The following is a 22,827-nucleotide window of genomic DNA, read 5'->3' on the forward strand; positions in this document are numbered from 1 at the left end:
AAACGAAATGTGGGATGAAATAATTATGTTATTGCAATTAATGTCCAATTCGTCTAATACTTTTTAAATGTTAGGTTTACCCTTCCTAAACGAACTTCAAAAATATAATCAGCTCTTACTCGGACTACAATATTTTTGTCCTGAGCAAAAAAATATTAGTGTTTAACAGGTATCTTGAAAACGAAATGTGGGATGAAAGCAAGTTTAAAATTATGTTATTGCAATTAGTGTCCGATTCGTTTCATAGTTTTTGAATGTTAAGTTTATCCTTCCTAAAAGAAATTCAAAAATATGATCAGCTCTTACTCCAAGGCTTTTCATTTTTATTTAAAAAAACATATTTATTTTGGCAAGAAACTACTCTACCGACTTATCACGTCAGCTCTATTTACCATTCCTTTATGCATGTATATTTAAAAGGTCCGCCGATAGTTATGCATGCTAAAATCGATTGCTTTAGTGTGGCCGTTTGATATATTTTGTGTATATTTGAATAAACAAAATATGGTATAAAAAGTATATTTCTAGATTTTTTATTTGGAATATCGATAGTCTCGATGCCTCGGTGTTTCTCCACCTCTATCCCCAGGTTTTGTTTTTGTTTTATTTTTCCGCCGTTCGGACGTCTGTCGCGGAGACCCGTTAAATTGTAGTTAGTTTCAAAAAACGAAATAATACATTGTTATAAAATATTACAAGTTTAAAGTGCTTATAAATACTTTAAAAAAGGTGCTCAAAATATCAAAGTTTGAAACAAAAAAAACTCAAGTAATTACAACGAAAGAAAATGGCGGCTCAGCAAATAATAAAGAGCAGTCGCGACAACAACAACAGCTAAGCAAGAAACTCAGCTCAAAAGAAACCAGCGAAGAAAAAACCGTCAACATTTTCGTCTGCCTGAAATTAATCTGGTTTTTATGTTTTACTCGCGCGTCGCAGACATAAAATAAAGACAACAACAAACAGTGAGTCTCTCGGTGTATGTGTGCGTTTTGTGCCGTTTGTTTGTCTCCTGTTTTTGTGGAAAAGGCCATAAAAAACGTGAAATTCATTAAGCTACAAAAGCAACAATTACGAGCATTTTACATTGTTTACATTTTGTGTGCCAGCTTTTGGTTACGCTAGTGATTTATGCGATTTGTCGAGAGAAAGGAGAAGGGGAGGCGAAACCTTAGACAAAGCCTGGAAAAAGTAATTTTTACTAATTAAGTAAGTTCTTACTTTGTGTTTTTTAATTAGTTGTACACATAGTTAAGGTTTTAAAAAGGAGGGTAGTATTTTTATGACATTTCGCCTAGGCGGCAACTCTTTTTTGTGTTTTTATTTTGATGCCGCCTTCGTCCTGCGCTGCCTGCGTCGACGTCGGCGTCGCCATCTGTCACTTTTGAGGGTTGCCAGCTGTTTCGCTGCGCCTTTTAATATATGCGGCATCTTTAGCATCTGCAGGAAATTGGTTTTCCAAAAAAGAGGAAACAAAAGGTAGTCAGAGGAGAAGGGGCACTCACGACTGCAGCTGTTTAGGCTTATGTAATTAATAAACCAACACGTGTCTGGCATTTCTAACGGCACGTGACAACTCTGGTCGTGAGAAGTGGGGGTGCAATAAAAACAATGGCCTTTTATTTTATTGTTTTTTTTTATATTATTATTCCTCTTTTTGCATAATTTTTTCTTCCCTTGTTAATTAAAATCCAGAGCTCTGGGTAATTTTTTTCTTTTGCTCTTTGGTTGTTATGGCTCAGATTGCGCCATAAAACTCATATAAATCAATAGAAAGCGCAGCACTGCACACACACACTCACAAAAACCATAACTCACTTGCCATAATGAAACGAGTGAGAGAGAAAGAGAGAGAGACCGCGCTCAATATGCAGAGATTTGTGTGGGAATCAAATGACTTGATGTCGTTGTCTCCAATGAGGTGTTAGAATAATGGGGGAGGGGAGGAGAGTTGGGCGGTAATAGCTCCACCAAGAGATTAGAGAGAGAGAGCGGCCTGGCAGCTGCGCGCTCCTCAAATAAAGTTACCGCTGGAGCTCTCTCTCACTCCCTCTCTTATTGGCTTGTGCGGCATGAAAAGTGGTTGTGCTTGGTTTATGTGCATGTGTGTGTGGCTCGGTTTGTTTGTCTTTTCTGTGGCATTCAACGCACAGTGGAACAGATAAGGGATTATCAATCAGTATGCTTACTCATTCACACTGGACTTCGTATTTTGAAGTATAAGTACAAGTTGAATGATCTCAAAATAGCTTTTATCTTCGTTAGTGTATAAAGAATTATTATCCTGAAGCAATGTTGTTTTTCTGTAAGCAAATATGTATAGTTACTTCAGATATGTTATAAAATGGGGAAGAATTCTTAAGGCATAAGTCAGCTAAGGGGTTTTCCTATACACTTATTTTTTGCTTACATCTCAGTAGGACATTTTGAAATGCTATTTTTCCAGGGTTCGAAAAAAGTATTTTAGAGCAGTAGACGTAATCAACATGGAGTAATTTTTATTTTATAGAATACTATGCTCAAAAAATTTTTTTTTAGAATTTTTCATATACATATGAAGTCTGTTTACATTTCCTGTTGTTATTCAGAAAAGTAGAAAATTTTCCCTTATGTAAAGTGTGCTTTTAAAACATCTAAGCTAATGTAAATCTTTGATGATCTTTGATTAGGACTTCTTTATGATTTCCAAAATAACACTTTTCTAATGTTTTATAATGTATTTTAAACTTAAATAATTCTTTATTTCTGATAAACTTTGGGGACTTCAGAGATAGAAACCCCTTTTTACAAACCTACTGCAACTTTCTTTGCACTTGTCAGTTGTTTTCCTTCCTATAGGATCCTATCATTGAACACACCTCCCTTGAAATGTTCCACTGTGCCGAGTGCATTTCCATCGTTGCCAATGGCAACCACTTTAGGGAATAAGGCCTGTGCCTACTTATTGAAGCTACGCTTTGTTTTCCCATTTCTCTTTCTTCGGCTTCTGTCCCCCAGCCCTCTTTCATTCATTTATTAACTAACTAATTTGCCAGGCCCGAAACAAATTGCCCAGTGGAATTGTTATTGTTTCAATTGCAACAAATTGGCCGCCGAGAAAAATGGTATTCTCTCCTTTGAGAGAGAGGGGAAAACAAGTACAACTTGCGCACTCGCTCTCTCGCCTTGCTCTCCCTCTCTCTCTCTCTGTCTCTCTCTCTTGCAACTTCGAGGACTCCGGACTCCAATTGGATTTTACGGACCTGGCTTTAACGCTCGAATGCTGGAGCCGCGTTTCAATACGCTTTGGCTTGCGGTCGTCGGCGCTTCTCTTGATTTTCGGGCTCCTCTCGCTCGAAGTCTCCGATTCTCCAATTCTCAACATACAGGCTACTTTTCTGCTCGGTATACGCTAGCTCGCGTACGTGTGCGTGCGTGTGTGTGTGTGTGTGTCGGTGTTAACGTAAAAAGAAATTTTTGCACAGCATTTTTCGTATGAAAAATCAATTGCCATCTTGGTGAAATCCCCAGTTAATGTGAATTTCAAGTGTCATCATAGGGTTTTCATAGAAATCTGGAAGAAATTCATCGTTTTACCATGGTAATTTACATATTTTTTGCACAGTTGTTTCTGCAAAATCCTACGCATGTATGCTAGTGTGTGTGACTAGGCTTCGTGGTGTGTGTGTGCGTAGTAGTAAGCCGCATACAATATTTCGGCGAAAAATGGTAGGCGGTGGGCGGGGCAAGAGGCAAGTGGCTTAAAAAACGTCTCAAAAAGTTCAATGTAGCTGTAAAACGCGGAGCACAGCCCTCCATTATTCATGGGGGCTACACCGAAAAAAAGAGAATTCTGGAAAAATTAATCGAAAAAAGAGGTCCATCCTCTTTAAACTATGTTTTATAATATCTCAACAAAAGAGAATTCTGGAAAAATTAATCGAAAAAAAGAGGATGGATAACATTTTATTTAAACTATGTTTTATAATATCTCAACAATCTTATAATATCTCAACAACATTATGAAAACTTTAAGATAGTTCTATCAAGAATCAAATGTTGGGAACTTAGGATATTCTCATAACTGAATAAGATAATGAATTTGTTCTAGAGGGTGAACTTAATATCATCTTGTTTTTTATTGCGGTGGGACGTCTCACATTTCTAGCGAATTCTTAAGTTTCATACGCTTAATTTTATTTTACTTACATATATACACGGAATATACACGGTTACGTAAGGAAAACGGATCTTTAAAGGAATTCTGTAATTTTTCTTATAAACCCATTTTGGAACATGGTTTTATATGAAACATAGTCTTCATTTCTAATAGCCTTTTATCATCCTACTAACAATTTCGTTGACCATTTCCATGTGGGGTCATGTCTTGTCTTCTCTGACATTATAAGTGTCTAATCAAACTTGAAATGTATCCACATTTTTCCCGTGTACCTCCTACTTTTCTCCCTCCTCCCCCTCGGGTCCCCCCCACCCCCCCCCCCCCCCCCCCGGCCTTTCTTCTTCATGTCTTGTAACTGCTTTTGTCTGCACTCATTGCTCGCCTTACAACTTGTTTGCCCCTTTCTTCTTGACCAAAAAAAAAAGAAAAAAAAAGAAAATACACAAAAAGAAGGAATTGATGGCCGCTTTTGGTACGACTTCGAGTATATTTCTCTACGTGCCTGTCCGCCGTATTTGGTCCGTCTCAGTTTTCTGTCTTTATTTTTTTCCTGTACTGTACTATATGCCATATGCGCAACGCAATGTCGTCTTCGTTTGCATTAACCGTTAAACTGCACGTAAGTTATCCGTCCGTCTGTCCGCGTTGTCCGCTCAACCACCCGCCCGCCCACACATTTGACACATCTTCAGCGCTGCATTTTCCTCCTACGAGCTTTATTCCGCTCCTCCAAAAACATCGACCATACAAGGGTACTACAAGGTATATCGGGTTATGTGTGGAATTTGGAGCGTGATTTACGGATTGGGTTGGAGATATAGTATATATGAACTACTCCTAATGGAATATGTCTGCCTAATTTGGCCATCCATTGCCATTGAACATGATGTGCGTTATTGATTTTGGAATGGGGTGCCCGCCATTAGGCCATCATTTATTCATGGGTCATTTTCATCGAAGATGAACTTTGAAAGTGGCCGATAATTGCAAAAGGATATATTGAAAATGTCGTTTAATTGGAGCAATTAAGCAAGCTAAAAAGCATGCTCCATCACGCTGTCTTTGAAGTTAAATTGACAATAATTGGAAAAAGTAATACTTAATTTTCTTCTTTGTAGGCTCTTAATTGTACTATTGGTTTTTGAGTAAGAGCAGCATTAGCTTTTTATAGGAATGGTATGGGTTACTGTTCTTAAGAACATCGTTTATAATTAGTTTCTCTAGCTCCCTAAAGAAATTTTTAAGACACTTTTGTTAGTTAAACTCCACTTGAGCTGTCCTCAAATATCGTTTATCTAGAGGGTAGCAGTACAGCTCCCTCGATGCTCCTTGCTGCAGTTTGCTTCATATAGCTGTTATGGCGCTGTTTTTGCCTGTTCTTGGCGTTTGCCTGAAACCTGAAACAAAACGCAGAGACAATGCACAAGCAACAACAACAGCGACAACTCCCTTTTACAGGCAAAACAAGTTTTGGCTGCCTCTGGCCATTTATTGTTGCTGGAGTTTGGAGTTGGAGTCGGAGATTCGTAGTCGGAGTTTGTGGTTGCTGCTTGTCTCTGCGCTTTGCAAGATCAACATCTCGAGCTATCGACAGGCTTTGTGGCAAAGAGATGGTAAAGTTTTCAGGCGGCAGGGAATCGCGGAGCAGGCAGCAGCCAAGCAGCATCATCGACACCATCTTTTGTGCGGTTTTGGTTGTTTTCGTTCCACGTTTGTGGTTGTTGCACAGCGAAAAAATTAAATTAAAACCATATTCTTAAATCACATGCCCATGAAGTTAATCATATTTTTCTTAGGTTCGTATGTTTGGACAGATTTTGGAATAAAAATTCAACTTAAGAATTTGTTTAATTTTCAAATTTGTTTTCGAAAATGTCCTAAATATGACCAACATTGCGGTTGCATGGTCACACCGCTCATTTTATGTGGTAAAGTTATACCCAAGCGCTTAATATATATTTAAAATATATCTGTATATATTTAAAATATATCTGTTATCTGTGTCTCTATTCTTTAATTTAATGAAATATTTTTATATATAAAATATTTTCTCTGTATAGCTCAGGTAAAGGCTAAAATCCTAACTAACTGATCATCTGTTTAGGTGATTGCTTTTCTCCCTGTGTTGGTAGCTTTCTTTCTTTTTGTTTGGTTTGACAAAATATTCTACTAAGTACAAAACCTTTTTTTTCTTTAGACCGGGCGTGGTAAACACGAATAAAGTGCGACCGAACTTTGTCCATTGCATTTCGCGCAAAACAATGAATATAAGGGGCAGTAGAGGAAAGAAAAGGGAAAAGCCGATGAAAGAGTGAAAAAAGTTGTCATATGCAAAGCACCCGCAGCTGATAAATAAGAAGCAGAGTCGGCCAACCTTTTGTTGTCAATAATGAAGTGTTGGCCCACTGAAGACCGGGTAGTGTGGGGGTGTTTCTTTTTTTTTCCAGATGTGGGACCTTCCTTTATCTATCTGCCTTAATGACACCAGCACACACAGTCACTGGCAGCGTTAATAAACATGAGATTGAGATGCGCCTCATTTGATGCCAACCTCCAGTGGGTCTATGTGGCGTATATCGCACTACATGGCAGCTGGTGGGTCCAATGTGGTGGTGGGTTAGTCAGTCAGTGGGTGGTGGTGTGCTGACTGAGCTGGCCGTTCTGGTGATAGATTGGCCGTGTTACCGTTTGCCATTTTATTGCGCTCCATTTGGCTGATTACTCATGCCAGTAAACTTTAACGGCTCTCGACAGCGACAAAAACGCTATGAACGAGAAGAAAACGAGCCGCCAAATGGAGCGAATCTAGCGAAGATTGAATACGCTTTTCATCCGAGGTTTTTGGGTTGAAGGGTTGAGAGTATACTGTCAAATACATACCTTCCATTGGATTAAATTCTACGGGTTTGTAATTTTGCTTTCTTCAGATTTCTTAACTACAATTTTGTAATACTAAGCATTTCTAGAGTTTTGAAGTTGATATAAACATGCCAAATACTATAATAATAAATAGAAAAAAAAATCTAGATAGAATTTGAAGATATGTGTTACAATTCCTAACTTAGGATCTATAGGAAATATACCGTAAATATAAATTATTGGCAACATTAACTTTCAATTAACTGTGTACTTTGCCTGATAACATTTTTTTTTGGTCTTCCTTCGCTTCATTCCTTTTCCAAATTTAACATAGTCATCAATATAGCTTGTCCTCAAAAAGAGTATATAGATTGCGGTCATTTTGTATCTGATTTATCAGTATTTCCCTTCCGCCCTCTCTTTTGTATCTGTGTGCTTCAATGTGTTGAGAGCACTGGTGTAACCATAATTATTTTTAGTTGCTCAGCGTTTTTGCTGCCAACTTCAAAACCGCAACTCCGCTTCATTGTACATCTACCGATATGTGTGTATGTGTGTGTGTGTGTGTGACAATCAATAAATCTTTCCGCCTGTTGGCCGAACCACCACCCACCAACCCCCCCGACCGTCGACTATTTCCCTTTTGTATTTATGTATTTGCCAACACCCAAAAGGTCCCAAGCCTCCAATTGCATTTCCAATCAGTTTTTATGCTGCACACAGTGAACACTCGCCGGGGGAGACCCCTCAATAGAATCCAAATTGATTTCGATTTTATATCCACACTTTTGAGCCAAAGCTGGCATTCGCTGGGCATGAAAGACAGGGCAAGTGTTATGCTCATTACGATTACTCACCACCCACTGCAAAAGCAATGCACTGAAAAAAAGTTAAATAATTAATATTGGTTGTGTATAAAAATGGAGTTTAATAGTAAAAACTCATTTTTAGATGTATTCTCCTTTTAAAAAATATTTAAGCTGTCATAGAACATAAAAAATGGGTTCTAAATAATTAAAACTTTTAAAACTCCCAAATTAAAATCCCTTTTTTTTAAATGGCATAAGTTTTTTAATAAGATACCAACTGTAATTAATTTTAATGTTTCGCGAGTTTTAATATTAGCATCCTAATCTTCTTCTGAATCATCCTCCCAACTTTTTTTGGAATAGCCTCGTTGTTTTCACTGCTTTAAAAAAACTTAAAAATTCCCAACTGGTTCTAGCAAACTATATGAATGGTATTTAACTACTTTTTCTCTGTAGGTTATGGCTATACCCGAACTCCCTCCCCTTATAAAGAAGTGTGGGGGCTTGCCTGTTTCATGTTTGCAATTAAACTTACAGCTCCTAACAATGGTAGCTCATAAAAATGGGATAACAAAAACAGGGTAAAAAAAAAGACAAAAATTAAAAAAGGAAAAAACTGCAATGCCGGCCGCATGAAACGGTTCAACAACATCTGGTGGGTGGGTGGTTTTTTGGTATAATGGGGGGGGGGGGGGGGGATCAAGGGGTGGCGGGTTGAGATGTGGGTGGGTGCAGCTCGTGTGGGCGGCAAAATAACACAATACAGAGAAACCGCAACCCACATTCGCTGCTGCAGTTGATATACTACCCTACTACGCGAAAACTCCAATGCCGCTCTCCCTCTCTCTCTGTCTCTGTCTGCCTCTCTTTGAGAGAGAATTCTCTCTCTTTGGGGGGTTTTGCAACGGTTGCAGTTTTTCCTTTTTTTTCCGGCACGTCGCATACATAAAAATTCATTAAAAAGGCAGCTTGTAAATGAGATTTACTACTGCCACCGTTATGCGTTTCTGAGTTTTTGCTACGTTTTTCCGTGCAGCATTTACCATTTTCCGCAACCCACACACACACATTTTTGGGGAGGGAAAACCACTCGGATTATGACACCTGCCGCTTTGGATTTTCACTCGCCGGCCAGGGCAGCGAGTTTCCAATCGAACAGGTGGTCCGCCCCCCCGGTTTTCTATCGATAGGCAGGCGGGAATTGCACTTGCAGTCTTTTGAATTCCAAATCACTTCTTACTTTTGTAGTGCCCGCGCGCACTTACTTTGTAAGCGAGGAAATTGCCAGGAAATTGCAGCTGCAGCTTTGGCTTTTTAATTGTTTCCCCGTAAATCGGGCGGCTTTATTTCTGCGCCCTGCTGCTAATGACATGTTGAAGGCTTCGTTCGTGACTTTTCGCCAGATTTCGCTCGTCCGAGGTCTGCCCGTGCATTTTCGAGTGTATTATGACGTTGCCGACTAGACAGCAGCTGCCCCCCGCCCCCCTTCGAACCACAAAATGCAGTCAACGAACTTTGACACAGCTCGTGCCGCAGCCAAAGTCCCAAAGTCCTCGCCCTTTCACAGGGTCTCACATAATCTCTCTCTCTTTCTCTGTCCCCAGCTGCTTAGAACTCGTCGTCTATGGATGGGTGTTTGTTTTGGGGTCATCAAGGGCGTATCAGGCCGGTCTACCAATAACTGCGCCGAATAATTGGTATATTCAAGAACATTTTCTTGCTTAAAGAGTTGCTTATTCAAATAAATACAATTTATATAGCTCCCCTAAGCAAGTTTTATATGAAAATCTAATATTAGTGTTTCAATAAAGGCCCTATGACACCTAGCTTGATTTTTGACTAACTGATTGATCTTATTTTAAAAATCTATCGAAATTATTTATTATATAAATTCATTGTAAAGCTGTATTTACTACCCGTTGCCGTGACTTCTTAAAATAGATCCAGTCAGATTGTAAGAAAATCTATCTATCTGTCATAGGGCCCGTAGCACTATAATTATTTGGAAGACATTTTAAAACTAACTTTACTTTAAAACCCACAATTATACACATAGATTTAAACAGCTGTTTAGCAATCTAGATATGTATATCAAACTTTGATGAGTTCAGTAATTCGGTTCAAGCTAATAAGCTGTTACGGACAAAAATTTGTTTTTGATCAACATTGAAGGATTGATTATGGCAGAATGACACATGTTAAACTATTAAAAAGAGGCCGGATTAATTTCATATGGCTATGATAAGCTATGTTTTATGTTAATGTATAAATATGAACTTTTCTCTAACGTTGCAATGGCTTATTTAGATAAATCCTGTCCGTTGATCAAAATTTAGGCAAGTGTCATATGAACATATAACACTTAAAAATCTATTTCTTATAATATTTCCTAGTTGTTTAAAGTTTGTTTTTATAGAGATTTGAATACATAGGTTTCCAATATTTACATTTCCGTTTGTTATATAAAATTAAATATTATCTCAATATCTAAACCGATATACTTTATATATATATACTAGAAAACAAAGGGTAACCGCCTGTCGCCACCTATTAATATGTCAATTTTTTTGTGAATGAAATGTGTAATACGATGCAGTGGAGTAGACAAATGAGTGAGGGGATGGGTATGGGCCCCAAAAACATGGAGCTGGAGGAGAATTGTAGAACCCGTGGCGCAGTTTATTGACTCGCCGCCGCATCGCCGAGTAAACAGTGTTGGGAGCCCTATTTTTAGAGTAGAACATCAAAACTGTCTATGACCAATTATGCAGATTTCTTGTTTTCTGGCACACACATCTGGCGGACACGTTTGGCCCAACTGCAGTACTGATTTTCCCATCTTTTTTCGTGTGTTTTTCCCAACAGGAGTCGGCGAAGATACGGCCCCGGCGGCCAGTAGAGTCGCATAATAATCATGCATCGTTCGCTGAAGCCGCATGCATCTACCGCACAGGCTAAGAAGGTGCAACCGCCAACGATACCGGGTGACTCACCGCAGGACTTGCATCACTATCAGCAGCCGCAGCAACACCACCAGCAGCACCACCATCATCCGCACCACCAGCCGCTGATACCGCTCTACCGGCTGAGCGGACCGCTGCGCCATCACCAGAACCAGAACCAGGCGGACGATGGGATCAGCATGAGCGGCAGCAGCATCGTTTCGTCGCCCTCGCTGGAGGAGGGTGGCTTCAATTTGCCACGGGAGACGAGTGTGGCCCTGCGTCTCAAGGATGAAGTGGCTGGTCCGGCGGTAGCCCCCTCAGCTGGCGGCGGAGGAGGAGGAGGAGGTGCAGGAGGAGCGACGGTGGTGGGAGCACCGCCACCAGGAGCTGGAAAATCTGGAGTTGCCATGGTCCCGCCACCACCCGTTTTCTGTGCCACTCTGCGCGAACCGCTGACCCACAAGGCGGCCGTCTACTACCACCAGCAGCTGGCCCTGCAGGAGGATCAGGGCATCGATCTGACCCAATCGCCTGGCCGAGATTCCCCAGGTTCCTCGTCGGGCTCGGCTGGTTCCGGATCTCGCCACAGCACCGCTAGTTTGGACTCTGGTCGAGCCTCCTCCTACCTGACCGGTGTGTCCTCGTCGGGGGCCTCGATACGGGCACCGCTCTCCTCACCGCGCTGCAGTTCCGTGAGCTCCTGCTCCATTGGCAGCGTGGATCGGCAGCGGAACGATGAGCTCATCATCGACTGGCTGCTGGAGATGAAGCACGAGGAGTACGCCCAGCTGTTCATCGCCGCGGGCTACGATCTGCCCACCATTGCGCGCATGACGCCGGAGGATCTCACCGCCATTGGCATCAAGAATCCGCATCATCGGGAGCGGATCAAGCAGCGGATTGACAAGCTGCAGGTGCTCGACAATTTGCCGCATTTTGTGCCGGTAAGCAAGATTATAAATATTGTGTATATTTCTTCATATATATGGTAAATTTAAAACATTTTGTTTAGCAGTTTGAGAATCTTCTGGTATTATAAACGAACTTTATCTCTCTGCCATAAAAGTCCAGAGTTCCGGAGAAATATCTCTATTTGTTAGCACGCCCGCAAATATTTGCCTATCTAATCAGTACAGAACCTGTTCAACTCGTGATGCACTTTATGGTACAGTAGAGACTTTAAGGCGGAAAACTTTAAAAGATTTTTATAATATAAGAAATTAGAGTTCAACAGGTGGTTTCATGATATTGTACTATTTAAGTTTGTAAAATGGAGGAATAAGGATCTAAAAAGTCCTATTACAATGTAAGTTTAGGGATAAGCTTAACAACAAAGCTGAAATACAAACTTTTGGAAATTTTTTTGATAAAATCTTGGACTTACTTAAACTATTCTTTGTTAATGCCTCCATAGAGAGTAGAAATTAAAGAAAAATTATAGCATCAATCGATTTAAAGAGGAAATGGCTCATTAACGATAAAGTTTGAATACAATAAAGATTAAAAAGTGGTGGTAGACTAGCGATCGACTACTGTGAATGCTGTTGGCCTGCAATCACGTAGAGCAGCTTATTTAGTCATTGTTAACACAGATAGAGGCTCACACACACAACGGCGAGCTTGGCAAATTGCCATATTGGCATTAATTGTGGCCGGCAACACCCTTTTCTCTCTTTTCGCCTTCTCCCCTGTTTGCTTGTTTAGTTACCGGCTTATCTTTTATATTTCATTAAATAAGCATTTGCAAAAAACAAAAAAAAAGAGAGAGCGCAGAAGAAATAAACTTGTTTCCCACATGCGAAAGAGAAAAAGGGAACTTAAAACAGCGCCGTCAGCGAATTTTTTTGTATTTATTGTTAATGAAAGAATTTTTGTTTAATATGCGCACATTAATTCCCATCAACAATTCATTAAAAACACGCCGAGCGGAGTGAATAAACATAAAAATTAAAAGTCCATTCGTGTGGATACATATCTGTGGTGACATTAAGGTGAACTTGAAATAGCAGCAACAACCTGCTCCATCGCGGATAATTGCTCTCCGGATCGAAGCCAATCATTAGCCAATCGATCTGACAGATCAAGGTTCCAGCTGAATGACTAGATGATGGCCAACAATGCGCATTCAGTGAGATTCCATTCAAAAAAATGAGTTTCAGCTTAGAAATAATGGATTCGAATGGATTTATAGGGGGTGAACGAACTGTTGAGTCCAAAAAAGAAAGATCTAAAAAGATTCGAAATAAATTTGCATTACTTCCGCTGCTTCATTTGTCTTAGGTTTTATTTTCTTAATTTTAGAAATCCCCTAAAAGTTGTAGGGTGAATAACTTTTCTACCAAAATGTATTGATCTGATAAGATTAGCATTGAATTAAAATTACTTCAGATGTTTCATTGGTTTTAGGGTTTGCTAAAAGATTAAAACAAGTCTTATTTTAGAAGAATTCGTATTTCGTTAATATATATTTTACAAGTTGTACTGTACTGCCCCTTAAATCTAGTTTCAGAAGAATTTACTTTCGCTTAATATACATTTTATAAATCGTATTTACTTATTGCCCCCTAAACTTCCGCCTTGAAACTCGATCATGCAAAATTATTCAGCAAACTTACCTTCCCCATTTAACTGCACTAAAATTCGTACCAAAAGTACGTGACTTACCAAATGCAACCGCCTGAGGTCTTATCAATATGCATTTCACGTTTAGCCCTAAACAACGCTTTCAAGTCGAATGACTAACCCCCGAATAAAATCAACACGATGTGCATATGGAAATGCATACCAATAAGAAATGAAACATATCACCGAAAAAATGGCTTCGAAGTCTAGAAACTTGACCAACATAAATATTCCGAATTTTAAGCTTCACTTGGAAACGAATCGAAGTCAATGCTGTCTGCCTTTGAGAAATGCTCAAAAAAAATGCCTCCATAAATTAACATTAATTGTTTGGCTATACCATCCAAATATCCACATTGGGCGACATGAGTTTCACATTCACACTGTGCATTCCGGAGCCGATTAACACCCATCGGCCATAATCTTCAACTTCAACTGCAGCTTCCACTGACTCACTTCGTCGGCCTGTATCTATGTATCTTTAAGTACACACTCGTATATGGGTGTATAACTGCATTCCCCGCCCACTCGGCTGCAGTGCAGCCCACCTGCCAGCTCAGTGAATACAGAAAATATCATTTATCGCCTTTATCGATCATTCAACGGACTCAAACTTGTGCCACATTCCGTTCGATTTCGGTTAATTGCTAGTTTTTACTCCATCTAATAACCTCCATTTTAGTATTTCATTATCGGTACGCTTCGAATCTTTTTTTTGAGCGATTTGCCACGCTTTTTAGCTGCAATTTTTCAAATCAGTATGACCTCAGCTTTTGTTTTTCTCCGCCTGTTTTTTTTTAATGTTTGTTCCACAGACGGTTTTGTATTTCAGCTGAAAAATGCGCGATAATATTTTACTAGCCGTGTAGAATTTTGCGCTTTTTGTTGTTTAGCATTCAATTTTTCTGTTTATATAACGCGCCATGACGTTTTTTTCGCAAGTTTGCCAAGTTTTGTGGTCGAGTTACCGGTATTGTAGTCGTTCTTTATCGCTCCATTCGATATTTCTTATTTGTTGATCTTGGGCGGGCCACTCTTTGTCTTTTGGGGTGTGGCTGGAGAGTTCTTAGGCACTGGGGGAATATATTTATATTTTTTGATTAATTATATCATTATTTCATATAATACAGTACAGAATAATAATTAATTACTATAAAAAGCTTTTAGACATTTTATCTTGGAAGTAAATCCTTAAAAAGTGATCATTCTGAGGCACTGGGGGAATATATTAATATATTTAAAAAAAAACAATTCATTATATCGTTAAAAACAAGAAGGAAAAACAATACATTACTATAAACAATTTTCAAAAATTGTACCTTTAAGTAAATCCTTAAAAATGTATAATGGGTTAAAGGACTATAACACCAGTTTACAAAAAAAAATTGATGAAATACGCCTTTCAGGAAACCTTTGTTTTCCGGTAAGATACATCTCCCTGATTAAGAAAAGGGCACTTAAAATTTTTTCTATGGTACCAATTTTTTTTTAAGTGTAAAAAACGTTTTTCGCACTTTTTTATTTTCTAACTCGAGTTGTGATAAACCGAATTCGGTCATTAAGGAAACTGACGTTATGCATAACAACTTGCACCAAATTCTTACGTTCTCCAACACTGAAAATTTAAAATAACGTTTAACGGCCGCTGCTCCCGAATACTGAACTTGGGTATATACGTTTAAAAATCTGTTAAAAATCGATTTACCAACGGATTGTCGTGATCTATGGCGCATATTCTCCGTTATGGTTCAGCCTTCAAGAAAACAACATAAAACTAATTTCGGTTTTTACGCGTGTATTTTTAAAGAAGCCATTTATGCCAGCGTTTTTGATTTTTTTCCAAATTTTTCAACTTTGACGAAGTGTAGCTTTTGAACTAATGAATGGAACTTAATGATGTGTATAAGAAAGTTAAAGGGCATTCTATTACCTGTAAAATGAGTCCTTAATGACCGAATTCGGTTTATCACAACTCGAGTTAGAAAATAAAAAAGTGCGAAAAACGTTTTTTACACTTAAAAAAAAATTGGTACCATAGAAAAAATTTTAAGTGCCCTTTTCTTAATCAGGGAGATGTATCTTACCGGAAAACAAAGGTTTCCTGAAAGGCGTATTTCATCAATTTTCTTTTGTAAACTGGTGTAATTTATACTTCAAATTCAGTAGCAGCCAGCTCAACAAACTGTTTGTTTTCTTAGTTCCCACCAGCATACCAAATTTCATATTCCTGAAAACAATATTTAAAATATTTATAGCGATTATAGCCCCAGGATTATATAATCAGTATACAAGTTTATATCTTCTTGATTCTTTTATAAAAACAAGTCAGATATTTCTGGGAATCATATTTTTATATCCGGTTCAAAATAATCATATGTTTCACGGTGTACCCTTACATCACCAATAACGAGAGACTTGGGAAAAACAGAGCTCGCTCGCTCATTAGCCAACATTCTACAGACTCTGCGCTTTCTTTTTTCGCACACATCTTTATCGCGGCGAAAAAGGAAATAAAGCGAAATACCTCAAAAGCGAGCGCGGGAAGGAAAAGGTTATTAAACGGTCGCCAATCTCCGTTTCGAGCCCCGCAATCAACGAACGACCTTGAGGGTCATAAGGCGCTGATGTTGGCTTATATTCGGATTTTTTTCTTTCTCGGGGCCCGTTAGTAGACTCTAAAATGGTATTCTGTTTTCGGATTGGCGTATTTGCTTCAACTTTGTTGTGGTACATAGTACGTACAGTTGATTTTGTTGTTTTTTTGTCTTTTGGTCAACGATTTGCTTTTCAAAAACCTGTTTTTTTCGCCTGCTCTAATGATGGCTGCCGCTGCTGTTTAGTGTCATACCATATGCTACCTGCTAATGGATTTCGGAGAAGCGAACTCGGAGCGAAGCCACAAAGCACCAAAAACAAAATTGTTATTTAGATAAATATTTTGTTAAAGTTTTAGTGAAATATATATGTGTCGTGCCTGCTGGAGATCTTCCACCATTTCGACCATTTGAGGATGGAGGATTTCGATTAGCATATGGGCTTATGAAGTTGCGGGCCTGTTATTGTTTTGGTGTGACATTCACTTTGGAGTTGTGAGGCACACATTAAAATACTCTTTGAAGTGGCATTCCCCAGTAGAGAGTTTTCCTAAAATAACAAGTGAGGATCGAAGCTCAAGATTTCAGCCAAATATTTTCATATTTACTTTACAGAAGAGTGGGGATTGTATAATTTTTCCATATATATTTTATGGATATATTTTTATTTTATTATTAGCACTTCTAAAATGAATAATAGCCATCATTTTGACTATAAAATGTAAACGTGTACGATAAATAAATTGATTTCAAATTAAAGACCAGTAGAATATGTTAGGTACCATTGAAGAAATGAAATTTAATTGGATTATCGGTTTAGGGGAAGGTAGAGACGTGTACTTCCTGAATGCCATGTATTCGTCAAATGTCACAGTGAAAATAAAACAGATATGTATATATACGAGATGAATGAGTCTATGCCTAGGAAACTTTTCAATTGCCATGTGACATTCTCCCAATCATAAGCTTTCAATAAAAATGTTCAATCGGGAGACTCCACCAGCAATCGCATCACATTTCGCAGATGACAAGCCGTTTAATTAAATTGAAATCAACAGCAATTTAGTTGCCGAAAGAGCAGACAACCATAGAGCTTCCCCCAAAAAGAAAAAAACTGATTAACACATCGTGTACATATAGCATAAAGTATAAAAAGTGGCTTTACACGCATTGAAGCTAACGAATTTCGACTGCATCGTATGTATGCGCATTTATCTACGGGTATATAGCGACTTTTGGTTATAAGTGTCGGGCGAGCCTGCTACCGTTTAATGACGACAGCAACGAGTTTTTGGCTTTTATTCGTTTCTTTATGCCTGTGCTTTGACGCGATTTATGTCATATCTTATCAATTACAACTGATTAGAGCTGGAACGACGACGAGCGACGGGTAGGCTCATCACGAGAGACACCAGGCCCAGCCATATAAGTTGTAACCCACCCAACCCAACCTAACTCATCCGATTCTCCCCTTCTTTATCAGCGGGGTCTGAACTAGTTCATGGACAATTTGTAGTCTGAACTGATCTGTGTTCCCCATACTCTGACATGTATCAAATGCGATTAGCTGGCTTCCATAAAACCTAACGATAATGACGTCTCAATTCATTTCTCCCCTCGTATTTCCAGGGATCAATTGAGGAATGGCTGCAGCTGTTGCGTCTGGAGGAGTACATTCAGCCGTTACTGGAGCAGAACTACAAGACGGTGCGCGACGTAACCCAAGTGACTTGGGAGGATCTCGAGGACATTGGCATTGTCAAGCTGGGCCACCAGAAGAAGATCCTGCTGGCCATCAAGCGGGTGAAGGATATCATTAGCGGAAAGTGGAACCCAGGCGGCGCCAATGCCTACCAACAACAGGTGAGAAATGGTTATTATACTTAAAAGAGGCTTTTATAACAAGCGTTAGGGGATCAAAATGTTATAGTCCAAGTAAATTAATAGGATTACAAAATATTAAGAAAGGGTGTATATCATTTTTTCTGTATTGTGCATAGCTTACCTCCTATACAAAACTCAGATAAAAATAAAGTGTCATATTTAAAAAACTATTATTTCAACGTTTTAAATGGTACTTTTTTAATGGATCTTTTATTAAATAATACACATTTCTAAAAATTCACACAAGTGTAAACTTTATATGTAACGTTTTATCCAAAATTTATTATATTTTGAATTTACATTGCCCGCTTTTAAGTAAAAACACCACTTTAATTTTGTTTAAATATTGTTTTGATTTTAATTTTCCACTAATTTGTTTTCGTTTCTGTTTCCCTCTTATTTTGTATGATTTCCCCATACCAAATGGTGACCAATCAGGAGTACCAGCGGAAGCCCTGGCAATTCATTGTGCCCATACCCAGTACGCCATCCTATGTGCCAACCACTCGCGTCTCGTGGGACGACACGAAAATCTACGCCACCAGCAGTGTGCTGAATGCCACTGCCCCAGCCGGGAGCAGCTGCCTCAACAGCAGCCTCCCCAACGGAGACGCCTACTACTGCACGGGCAGCAATCACGAGTGTTGCTCCGGCAACGATGTGGTGCTCATTAAGGTGGGCACTCGGTCCTCAAAAGTTAAAAGGCTCAACAGCCCGTTGGCCTTGATCTTTTAAGTACCTCCTGACATCCTAGTATGGGCGAACATATGCGTTTATGGATAATTCTAGAAACAGACTTTAAATGCCCATTATAAATCATAAACTTTTTAATTTTGTTAATCAAAAATATGTTGCGATTATTAAGATCATGTTAAATTTTATTTGTACTTATTTAAAATACATACATCTGTTGAACTGTAGAAACAATTTAAATATATAAATTTAACCATTTCAATTTAAAGAAACAGTCAATGGAAGTTCCATTTACGTTGCGTAAAAGTCTTGAATTCAAAATATTTAACTGTAAACTAGTCAGTAAATACATCTCATTAATTTCAAAAAGTTCCCTTTTTAATGAGCCTCTCATCTTTTTTTGCAGGTGCGCCAGCCGCGCGGCAAGAGCCTGGAATCGTTGGAGGACATCCACGACAACAGCACGCGCAGCCATCTGACCTTCAGCCATTACACGACCACGGACTACGGCCACTTTGGGCCGCCCACAACGGCGGCGGCTGCGGCGGCCATGGCTGCGGCTGCAACGCTCCAGCAGCAGCAGCATCACCACCAGCAGCTGCTCCACCAGCAACAGCAGCAGGCGGCTGCCGCCCGTCTCCTGGGCAATCCGCCGCCCATTGGATGGCGGCGGTCCTACGACGATGGCGACATTACACCCACCAACGACGCCACGAGGGAGCTGCTCTACGAGCAGGAGGGCGGTGGCACGTTGCCACGCCAGCAGCGAGGCATCCTGCAGAGAGCGGTGCTGAACACGATGCCGCCGCTGGAGCACCACCACTACATGAATGCGGCGGCGGCGGCGGAGTATGGAGCGGCCAGCGGTGTGGAGGGAGGAGCGGTAAGTTGGGGGTTCCATGGGTCATATTAGATCATTAGTCTGCGTTTGACTATATAGATAGTAGAACTATTGTCAAATTTTCTCAATGTATATTTATTTAATTGTTTCTTTGATGGTTATTCGTCTAAAAGCCAAGCCCATTTTACATATATTGCGTAATAGACTTTATTTTTGGCTTGACATAAATTTTTTGTAAACATCCATAAAGTTTTCGAATTTGTTACCTCATTATCTTTAATTGTTATTTATAAATGAGGGTGTAAATTACGTAATACTCGTTATTTTAGAATAGACACTAAAATATCTTCTGCAATTCAGTTTGGTAAAAATTTGGTAATAAAAAATAAAGAGTTTAAAATGGAATTTGAATGAAAATGAATCCTATTTTTGATAAGAGCAATAGGGAATTAAACGATTTGGCCTAAAAACAAATGCTTTCCAATAATAACATAACTAATGGTTCTCTTTTTTTACAGAATTACTTAAGCGGCAGTCCCTTGACGGGCAAGAAGATAGCTCCAGAGCCACCTAGACGCCACTGCAGCATACGCAACTCCCGCACGCTGAGCGGAGAGGGAGTGCCGTCGGGATCGGTTGCGCAGGCGCATCAGCAGGCAGCCCAGCAGCAGCAACAGGCACAGCACATGTTCTACGGCCACACGGCGCAGCACTGGCAGCAGCAGCAGGCGGGAGCGGGGAGTGGTCAGCAACCCATCTACGCCAACTATGCCACCATTCAGCAGACAACGGCGGAGATACACTGCGAGAAATATCACGACAATAAGTCGACATCCAGCATCGATTCAATTGATACGATACCCTTTGCCAACGAGAACACAGGGACGATCAAGCAGCGGCTGCTCAACCGCCAGGAGCTGCAGGGCGGCGGAGCGGGCACCAACAGCGCTCCTGGCGGTGGCCATCCCGCCCACCTGCACTCATCCAGCTCGAGCTCCAGCTCCTCCTCCACGAACACTATTGCAAACATAGCGCACTCGTTCCATTCGCTGAAATCTTCCAGTTCGCTGCACGATGCCACCCTGGCGCGCAGTGAAAGCATGGGCAGCACGGCCAGCGGTGGAAGTGCCTTGCATCTGCGTTCACCCACTCTGGATGTGTCCAATCCTGGCGGATCAGCGGTGGATCCCATTAGTTCGCCGGAGTCGACCGTTCCAGCTGTAGCCATAAACACAGGAGGTCCGCCAAAAGTTTCGGTAAACGTTCTAAACGACATTGGCAATATGCTGGCCAACCTCACGGACGAGTTGGACGCCATGCTCGAGGAAGAGAAGCGAGTAGGCCTCAACATCGACAGTGAATAAATCTCCAATCAAACAACAAATCGTAGTGTAGCTGAATTTTCCGGTAGAACTTGTGGTGTATCTTGTAATGTTTTATGTACTTCAACCTAGTTAAGTTCAATTTGTTTTTGTATTTTTTATTCCAAATGCATAGGAGGAAGCAGTCGTTTTTAGTTGTATTCTGTATCATTTCGATGTACACGTTGTGTAGTAAAATGAAAACTAAATCAGAAAAGCTTTCAAAAAACCCACGAATGAATACTTTTGTACTTTTCCTAAACTCTCTCGTCCCATTCCCAAAAATATGAGTGTTAACGATACAAAATGAAAATATCCAAGTAAACGAAGGATGGTAAATGAAGCGCAACATGCATATATGCAAAACTTGCATAGTTATTATATAGCATAAAATATATATAATTCTATATATAAATAAATATTTAAACGAAATCATTTATATGGACAAGTATTTAGTGGTTTGATACTATACGACAGAGGAAAGCAAGAAATGAACCATAAGGCACACTCTTAAACACACACAAAACAAAGAAGACAAGAACTACTATTTAGAAATCCCCTTCAGACAATTTAAAATTGCATTTAAATATATTTTTCTTATTTTCTTTTTACAATTTTTTTGAATCAGCCTGCACAGACATTTTTCTGTTTCATACGATTACAACTGAAATCAAACTATGTGAAATGAATGTATAATTAAGTGTTATTCCATACAAAGTAAAAAGATGCATTATATAAAATATAAATCTTATATTAGCGTTACATTAAGAAATCGAGAATAGAAGGAGGAAAGCGAATCCATCTTTATAAATTATTTTTAATCGAGCATTGATGCTGAATAACGTTTAGAATTCCTTGGTATACACTTGAATTGCCTTCTTTATAATTTACATAAATAAAAATCTTGTAGTAAAAATTTTGGTTTCGAGAGCATTTTTCGTTTCCTGTTAATTGCGCTCAGTTAAAAATTTGTTTGGTGCGCATATCATTAGAGGAAATTGGAGAATTCGATTTATAAACGCATATAAGGAAACGTAAAAGAATTAAATACAAATAAAATCACAAACATGTAAAGCACATAAAGGGCAAACAAAAATTATGAAAACCAATAACAAATAAAGTAAACTTTCATAGTAAAATGTTCCGAATTTTAAATGTATAGACGGGATATCTTAGTTATTTATCATGAACTCTGTTTCTAGCTACCGTTATTTAAAAACCAAAAGGATTAATCTTTTATACTTCTTATTTTTCTGAATTTTCGATGAGTTAAAGGGTACATTCTGCGGTGTCGGATCCAGAACTAGGTTGTGGAAGGTTTCGAAGCAAAATATAATTTCCCTTTACTCTTCCAAATCCCAAGTTTCTCCCTAAAAGAAAATATTGGAGTCACAGAAACCAACCTAATAGGAATCAGAGCAATTTTACCATGGAACTCAAAGAAGCTTTATAGATTCTGCCTCAATGAAGGATTTTTTGGTTGGTTGCTATGAAATGTCGAAAGTTTCCAAAAATTTTACCTTTTCCAATATTTCTTTTATCCGAAAAAAATTGATTTTCAACGTTTTAAAATTTGAAATAGGGAAAATTTGGTAATTTTAAATTTGATTGTCCTGAGAAAAATCTACCTTAGAACTAGAAATTTTGAGGAATAACAGTTTAACCACTTTTAAAAAAAAATTTTTTAACAATCTTAATTTACTAGCTTCCACAATGAGTTTTTAAAGATCAAACCAAAATCAGTTCAGAAAAATAATGAACGATTCAATATTGGACTCCGTATTTCATTTGATCGAAAGTTATACTCGTACATAAATTGAAGTCTCTGAAGAGTACATATGAGACCAAATCCCTGCGCGAAGAATAATCGAACTGGTCAGTTGCCTTCAATACTTCGTGCTTGACTCTAAATGAGCTTCTGAAGAACTTGCGGAATATTTACCTGATTTTCCAAACCAGAAAGAAATCTAAGGATCGCTCTAAATTATGTGTCTGAAAAGTGTCCCTTCCATGTCGGTGCAAGATGTACAGTGAAATAATACAAATTTAAATTGTAAAAA

General features: G+C 39.1%; 1 protein-coding gene across 4 annotated transcripts; it reads left to right on the top strand.

Moving 5' to 3' along the window:
* Positions 1-597: 597 nt before the first annotated feature.
* ckn (CRK like proto-oncogene, adaptor protein) lies at positions 598-21,215 on the top strand. 4 transcript variants are annotated; one of them, XM_017074103.4, is made up of 6 exons: positions 600-1,209; positions 10,693-11,716; positions 17,618-17,851; positions 18,311-18,547; positions 18,972-19,448; positions 19,925-21,215. In XM_017074103.4, exons 2-6 carry the CDS (start codon positions 10,742-10,744, stop codon positions 20,768-20,770), a joined length of 2,769 nt encoding a protein of 922 aa, XP_016929592.3. In that variant the 5' UTR covers positions 600-1,209; positions 10,693-10,741; the 3' UTR covers positions 20,771-21,215. The 4 variants fall into 4 exon arrangements, with proteins under 4 accessions (XP_016929596.3, XP_016929592.3, XP_016929595.3 ...); XM_017074106.4 differs by having other exon boundaries at positions 600-965; XM_017074105.4 differs by lacking the exon at positions 600-1,209 and adding an exon at positions 3,308-3,580.
* Positions 21,216-22,827: the final 1,612 nt, after the last annotated feature.

The sequence above is a fragment of the Drosophila suzukii genome, chromosome 2R (assembly GCF_043229965.1).
Source record: "Drosophila suzukii chromosome 2R, CBGP_Dsuzu_IsoJpt1.0, whole genome shotgun sequence".
NCBI lineage: Eukaryota > Metazoa > Arthropoda > Insecta > Diptera > Drosophilidae > Drosophila > Drosophila suzukii.